An 8,666-nucleotide genomic window follows, 5' to 3' on the forward strand; every position below is an offset into this window, starting at 1 on the left:
ATAATGCTTACTGTCATCTGCATATAAACGTTTTTTCTTTTAATTTATTACTGGAAATCATGTTAATATCAAATTTAATATATAACTATAATAAATAAGTTTTGTAATTAATCATAAGAACATTAATTTAATGGAATAAATGTTAAAAAAATTTCAAATTAAATATGCATAATTTATTAAAAGTATGTGTTGTGCAAATATTAAATACATGTTTCATAAATTAAATTGTTATGTTTCATACGAGTTAATGATATTCTGGTATCAACGAATGATTATTTATATAATTAAAGTTCGCGGTAAATTATTCAATGTTGACGACGAGTTCCAGATAGTTTGAAAATGATAAGTTTTTCTTCGCGTTTATTTTGCATGAATCCTGTGACTGTTGTATTCAATGTGAAATTACATGCTTTATTAGGAGATTAATAAATATGTTATCTGTTTTATGAATATGAGTTTCATTTCGGATAAATGTCACATTCAATCATATCATAGCAATAAGCTTTGCCATGTATGTCGTATCAAGCCAATAACGAACTAAATATTGTTAAATTTTTCATCTAAGTAAGTTTCTTACTCTGACTGTTGTAAATAATATTTAGATTTTTCATTGGTAATCCCTAATTTAACCATTCTTTTGTTTTGAGATATATTTTTATCTCTTGCTTTATTATATTTATATGCTATTTCGTTAAATGCGTAAAATTATTTTCTCTTACGACTTTATCTTCAAATCCTCTGAATATTTTATCTAAATTAATACCTGACAATTTTCGCTTAATCATTCAGAATTTAATTTAATTAATCGATGTAACATCATGCTCATCAAACATCCTGCCAAACAGCCAAAGTCAAACTAGCTGTTATAATTTTTATTACCTATAATTTCGAAACAAAATACAATTAATATATTAAATATTACAAAAGATAGTAAAAATTATTCCAAAACTATTATGCGGCTTTATAATAGAATTTGTATATGTGCCAAGGAAAACTTATTTAATAACTGATTATATACTATTGATTCCATACAGTTTAATAAGTATGTTTTATCATACCACAATTCTGTCATAAAATTAAAAATTTTATAAATAAGCTTGAATGATTTTTTTAATAGACAGTAATGTTATATAATTTTCATAAAATAATGATTCAAGAGTCATTGAATTAATATTATAAAAAGACTTAATTTAAAATGATATGAACAACTTACAAGAATTAATGAAATTGAAATTCATTGAATTTAAGTTGAAAAAAAAAAAATTAAAATGAAATTAATGGATGAAATGGTAGAAAGATTTTAATCATCTACTATTCGAAATATTATTATCTATAAGAATTCTAAAACTATTTTTATGTAAATAATAATCTTTTAATATATTAATTTCAACGATAAATTTTTAAAAGTTTCATAGTACGACATGTACTCAAATTGTAATAAAATAATAAAAAATTTGATTCGCCAAGAAAATTTCAAGCTAAAAATAAAATAATAACAGTCCTAATAAAAAAATATAATTTATTACAATGTCTATTAGTATAAAATGTAAAAAAAAAAAAGAGAAAGTATTTCGTTAACCTTTTCCGTATATTATCGCACAGAAAATATAATAGAAATTTGATTGTTTAATAAAAATTGACGCTATTTATTTACTTGTACAAATCTGTAATCGCTTTTTGAACAAATTTTTAAATTATTCTAGCTTCACGATAAAATATTTTCATCGTATTTTATTGTACTTAACACAATAAGTAAAGGCAAAATTTTTAAAATTTACGCTTCTAAATTACATTCTGCAAAGTTGCTGCCAACAAATAATACATATATCAATTGAAATATTTATCCAATTGTAAAATTTCGCCATTACTTGCATAAATATAAAGCTACATTAATAAAAAAAAGTAAAATATTAATAATTTGAGTAATGTTGTGTTGTAATCTCATACTATAATTAGAGATGCTAACAGGTGACTCATACTATAATAATATTAACATATGATAAAATTAACTTAACATATTCATTAAAGGATTTATAATTTAATCATTAAAAAATATAATATTATATCATATTGGAATAATAATGAAGTGTTTGCCGTAAGCCAAAATATATGAATTTGCAAGAGTGATATTTGTAACTAATATTTTAAAACTAATGATTGATTAAACGGAGCTGTAATAGGAAATCCGAATAATTTTCACATGAACAAAATATAAAAAATTGATAGAAATAATGTATCAACATCGAAATTTCTCGCTCAAAATCGGATTCGTAAAGGCTTTGTGATCCAAACTGATCGTTGCGCTATAACTGCGATCAAATGTTTATCTCATGATGAGAAACAAAGCGAAAATTTGCCGAAAATTTATTTAAAAGGACGAAAGTCTAAGAGAATGTACAAATGGTAATATAGAAATACAAATTTTGATAATTATAATAAATATTTATGTAAATCCATTGATATAAACGTATATGTATAAAAAACAAAAAGCGAGCATTAAATTCAGTTTTTTAATATTGGAAATAATCAAATTTTATTTTTATATGTAATTGATAAATAATTATATTATGAGAAGAATTTGTTTATTTCAATGATGTGAAAAAATTAATTAACGAAAAATTGCAAATAAAATATTTCATGAAAAATATAATATGTTAAATATTGTAAAATATTATTTTAATGAAAAATATAATTTGAAGAAAAAAAATGTAATGACATTTATACAAATGTAAACAACACGTTTATTTAATAATGTATTGAACAATTCTTATTGTTATCTTACACAATTCTATATTATTATCATTTTTGTTATTACAATGAAATATATATATATATATATATATATATATATATATAGTGCATTGCTATTATATAAAATATTTAAAAATACACGGATATAATGTTAAATTTAGATAAGAAATTATCTTTATGAAATATAATGCAATTGGTTGTCAAAAAAAAAAGTCATTGGGTTATGCATAATACGCCCATTAATCTTCTTGCTACGAAAATGACATGGAATATATAATTGATATAATATATAATAGTATAATTAGATTAGTACATTGTATTTATAAAAAATTATATAACATTATTTATATTTAAGCAGCTGTACTTTTCTATGGGTCTCTAGTGAATCTAATATCTATGCAAAAAAATTTTAAGTAGAGAGGTATATAGCATAATAATTATGTGATAGATCGTTTAAACAAAATAAAGATTTAACAAAAATAATTATAGATAAAAATCAAATTTTTACATACCGCTAATCTATTCATAAATCTCATTTATCACATTTTAACGCAATAATTGAATAAATAGCAAATATAGATTATAACTTAAGAATCTTTTCTCATCTTATACGGAAATAATTTAATCTCGTTAATAAATTATAAAATTATTATTTAAAACCTTTATTAAGTATATTAAATGTTATAATAATATAGACATATGTTTTACAGCAAAAGAACATAAATAAAAATATAAATCTTACTCGGTTTAATTTCTTTCTATATAAAATAAATATTAACATAATAATTTAAAAATGTCGTTATTAATAAAATTACTATTCTTATTATTTTATATAAAATATTTTGATAACGCTTCGTGAAAACTATTTCGCCGTAGATATTTTTCATTCAAATACACAATTCGTTCGATATAAGTATAATATTAATACTATGTAAGTCAATATTATAATTTTGAACTACAAACAAATTGTATTTGCATATAAATTTATTATCAAATTTATTGATAGTTTATAAAGTACTCTGCTATTAAATTGAGAGAAAAAAATTTATCAAACAATTATCTAATTATATATTATAAAAAATAAAATTATAATGATGAATATCATGTGAATATAATAATACAAGGAGCATATAATCTTAAAAAAATATTTTAGATATTTGCATTTAAAATTTTTATATAGACTTGTTAGACTATTGATAAAATAATAATCTAGAAAAAATTTTTATTACGAAGGCTCAACAAGTATTGCAATTGGTTGCAATATACAGTTCCGCTTTTCACGAAGAGAAATTTCCGAAAATTTCATTAACAAAAATATATTTATTACGTAAGTTTAGAAGTAATCAATTTTCTTTTTTTTTAATACTTTAAGCATTTGGACTACTACTTCACTATTTTTAAGATGCTGAAATAATAAATACCAAAATTAAGAATGAACATTCAAATTTTAGCCATAACATTAATAATCATCGCAATCACAATCACAAAAAATTTATTCCTTTAACTGCATTCTTCTACGGTTATTTATTTTATATGTGAAACGGTATTAACATTAACATTATATACATTATTGTATGTATTGTTGTATAACACCGAGTAATTTTACAGATGCTTATATAAAATTTTCCTTCTTTAGATGATGTGTAAGAAAGTAGATCAATTCGACGTATAAATAGCATTATAAGTGAGAAAAGCTACTCACTACTATTATTGAAGATATTAATTTACGGAAAGATAAATATCAGTATAAACTGCTTGGGATATCGTAAATACATCGGCCGAATGATGATGCTGCTCCAGCAATTTATAGTTTTGTTTAAAATACAGTTCGTTTTGATAGCAATCGATATTGTTATTATAAGATAGTAAAAGGTAAAATATTCACGATAAGTATCATCAATAAGTACGAATCATCGGTGTGCGCTTTTCACCTACTCTGCCAGATATATTGTCAATAAATATATTTGAATATTATTTAAGATTATATTAGAGAATGGAAAATTCAATTCATGAAATAAGTTAATTACACACTTTACATTGCACACGTATCAGGTCATTCTGAAAACTTGATAGAGTATAGAGATACAAGTTACTTAATTTACGCTTACAACACTTTCCAAAGCTTTATCTATTATTATTGATGAACTAACGATTCAGGTTTAGTGAGTATTCTGATAGCTTTAATAGAACCGAGTACTTGGAAATTGTATTGGCACGAAAGTACTTGAGTGAAGAACGTAGGTACAAGTTTGCTTAAAGGGTAAAATTGTATGTTTGGCACCTAGATTTCCCTATGTCCGCCTACCGTGCCGCCGTATATTTCAATGAATTCCCTACCTTCTGATTTCGTACGTCACCGAGCGCAGTATAAAAGCAAATGTTTTCTGTCCTACTCGTAATTTGAGGAAGCTATAATATAATAAACAATGAGCTTTCATAGAATGCAAAACTCTTTGAGTAATCAATATGCTTGAATTGCTACTGCTTTTACGACACCGACGAATCGCATATAAATTATATTGCTGTAAACTATATATCGTTTTGAAAAGAAAAACCAACTCAAACTAATAAAGATTAAATAAACATTGTTCGCAGTTCACATACACTGACCTATAAAAGTAAATAAAGATTGTAACTATGCGGAGCCAATTACATTTGTGCGTGGGGGGGGGGGGGGGGGGGGGTTTTAGAGAGGAGTAAGAAAGACAAGAGGCAGAAAGCGTGTGTTGTGTGGGCCCATCGATAAAATGGATGGGATATGCGGCAGTACCTCTACAATTATATTTACAGCAGAGACATCTCTGTTTATAGATTTATTATACCGACTTTGCGGCATTCTGGCGCTCAATGCTTGAGTAGTTATAAATAAATATATATATTTTCATTTGTACGAAAAAATATTAATTGCCGATTCATAAATTATGAATTTTCAAATGTACGTTAGTCTGTAAAAAAGTTTTTTTGAAAATAACGGAAGTATGACTCTCCGTTGTTGTGCCCGCGTTTGTGAATCTGATGAAAATACAACAGTTAACGGTGACAAAATCAAATTTTATCGATTCCCATCGGATAAGAAGTATGTATTTTACAAGCTTTCATACAAAACTTTTTTTGTAATTTTAGTTTTATACATTATGTAACAGTATGAGAACTTAACCTATATCTTTATGATACCAACTTAAACTCTGGATCATGCTAATTCAATTTTCATGCATTATTTAATGTTATAAAATTTTCAATAGCGTTTAGATTGTTTTACTCTTTCAAATAATAAAATATTATATTTCAAAACCAAATGATCTGACCATTGAACTTTTAAGGTTACAGCAACAATGGGAAAGTATATGTAAAATATTTGATGGGAAAGACAAAAATCAAAACCTACGATTACTCTGTGAACTTCATTTTGACAAAAATTGTTTTAATTCTGGAAATCAGCTTAAACCTGATGCAGTTCCTAAAAATAATAGTAAATATTTAAACGACATTAAGTACCTTTAATTTAAAAAATATCTTGTAGATATTAGTCATAATTTATTTAGTTTCTGATCCATTAAGGTTATATTCTACAAATATTTAACTTATAATTTATGTATAAATATGAATATTTACATATATATTTATTTATTTATTTTAATTAATTAATTAATTAATTAATTAATTAATTAATGTATTTATTTATTTATACACTCATGCATATATGTGTTTTATAAATATACCTGAGTGCATATTCATATATGCTCAGTATGTAGACGAATTTGTGTAGATAAGTAAATATTTAAAAAATTAATCAAATGATGTATGGAATTTATTTTTATTTAAATTTACGATTTAACAATTTAAAATACTATATATTACGAATTACTTAAAAGTTATATTAGCTACTTTAGTTCAATATAATTTTCATATAGAAATATGTTTTTAATATAATTGTTTTATAGAAATGAAGAGGACAGCAGAATATGCTGAACTTGAATCTATTAAAGATGAAAATCACAAATTACCAGAAATTTCTTCAGAAAATATAGTAAGTTTCATCTTATTTAGAATTTTAATTTAATATTAAAAACGTAATTATATATTTATAAATTTTTATAATATTAATAATAATTTAAAATATAGATAAAATATAAACTATTTATATATAATGTTTTCTTATAAAATTTAATATCATTTCACTATAAGATTACAACTTAAATAATAAAATAAATTAGAATTTATTATATAATTATATAATTTATATGGTAAAAGTTAATATAGTAAAAATTAAAAATTATAGTAGTATTTCTTGTATATAAACAAAATTTTAGCATTTTGATGTGTAAAAACTAATATATTATCTAGAGCACAAATTGAAAAATACTCATAATTATTTTTATTTACTTGTTTTTATATGTATTGGTTACGTTTCAGAAAGAAAGTTTGGATAACAACAATAAAAATCATATCTATGACACCACACGGCAACACGACTCGTACCGTCTAACAGTTCAAATTGATAAAATTTACTTACGCCCTTGTCCAAAGTCTAAAAAAATTAATCAAATGAAAATCAATTTTAAGAAACCTCTAAAAATAGAAGAAGAGTTAAATGAAGTTTCTCATCAATGCGTAATATGCAAAAGAACGTTTACAGTTATATCAGAACTTTATATACACCTAAAAGAACATTTAACCTGTGATATATGTAAATCAGAATTCTCATCCAAAAAGTTATATTACAAACATCGCAAACTACATGAAAGTAAAATAACACAATTTCCTTATAAATGCCATGTTTGCGATTTGCTGTTTGAAACAAAAGAAGCTATAAGTACTCATAATCATGTAACATTAGACAAGTATAATGATTTAACTGGAAAAAACAGAATTCAATATTGCAAAACTTGTAATATGACATTTAGGAATAAATCTATATACAGGTATTGTTTTAAATTCAAATTTAATATTTGTGTGAAATATGAATATCATATATAAAAAAATTTATTTCCACACAAATATATTAAAAATCTATTTTTACGATTTTATTTAGCTCTTTTTGATTTGTCATAAAATTTTCAATCATCGAATATCTTTACTTAATGCTGAATATCAACCAATAATTATGACGGATCAAATATTTTTAGATTATTAGTATAAATAAAAATTTCATATAATAAATTAAAATTCGATTGAAATGCAAATACTCATAATATGTAATATTTTAATATAGAAAATTTTTACAGGAAGCACTTAAATTCACACGTTGAAATGTCATCCATAACACAGAATGCTGACCAGACAGTAACTACATTAATGCCAGCGGTATCTGCTGTTGGACACCTCAGACCAGTCATATTTAATTGTAGAGTTTGCAGTCAAAACTTTACTAGTATAGCTGAAATTGATAAACATACAAGAAATCATATGAAAGAATTGAAATTCGATTATAAAGAATAGCTCCAGTAATACTAAAAAATGTTTAAGAAGCTCCTGTCAAATATTTACTTTTAATATCTATATTTAAACTTTGATATACTTGTGAATTAATTTTAATTTACTTCTTCAATATTTCAAATTCTTATTAATTATTAAATTATAAATATGAAGATTTAATTTAATTCCTCTCAAGTGTAAGTATTTAAGATTAATTAAAAATTCGATTTTATAAAAATCATATAATTTTAAGGTTATATGAAAATTTGCTATCCAATTCAAATAAACTTTAAAAATATTTTACTAATATTTAATGTAAAATTCAAAGTTTCTTCATTATGCCTAAATTTATTCTTAATGTGTACTAAAACGATGATTTTTTTAAAAATTGTTTTTAAAATTATTTAATGAAAAACAATTGTGTAAATTTGAAAATTTGTACAATTTATGTATGCAATGCATTGGCATTATATAATTTAAAACTTATTTAATTTTTAATT

At 23.2% G+C, this 8,666-nt stretch overlaps 1 protein-coding gene across 1 annotated transcript; it reads left to right on the forward strand.

The window, feature by feature from the left end:
• Window positions 1–5,549: 5,549 nt before the first annotated feature.
• On the forward strand, window positions 5,550–8,224 carry LOC105368380 (zinc finger and BTB domain-containing protein 24). Its single transcript, XM_011507388.1, has 5 exons — window positions 5,550–5,827; window positions 6,072–6,220; window positions 6,693–6,778; window positions 7,165–7,673; window positions 7,977–8,224. The coding sequence occupies exons 1-5, from the start codon at window positions 5,730–5,732 to the stop codon at window positions 8,188–8,190; spliced, it is 1,056 nt and encodes a 351-aa protein (XP_011505690.1). The 5' UTR covers window positions 5,550–5,729; the 3' UTR covers window positions 8,191–8,224.
• The last annotated feature ends 442 nt before the right edge of the window (window positions 8,225–8,666 follow it).

Source organism: Ceratosolen solmsi, unplaced genomic scaffold (genome assembly GCF_000503995.2).
Source record: "Ceratosolen solmsi marchali unplaced genomic scaffold, CerSol_1.0 scaffold6, whole genome shotgun sequence".
Classification (NCBI taxonomy): domain Eukaryota; kingdom Metazoa; phylum Arthropoda; class Insecta; order Hymenoptera; family Agaonidae; genus Ceratosolen; species Ceratosolen solmsi.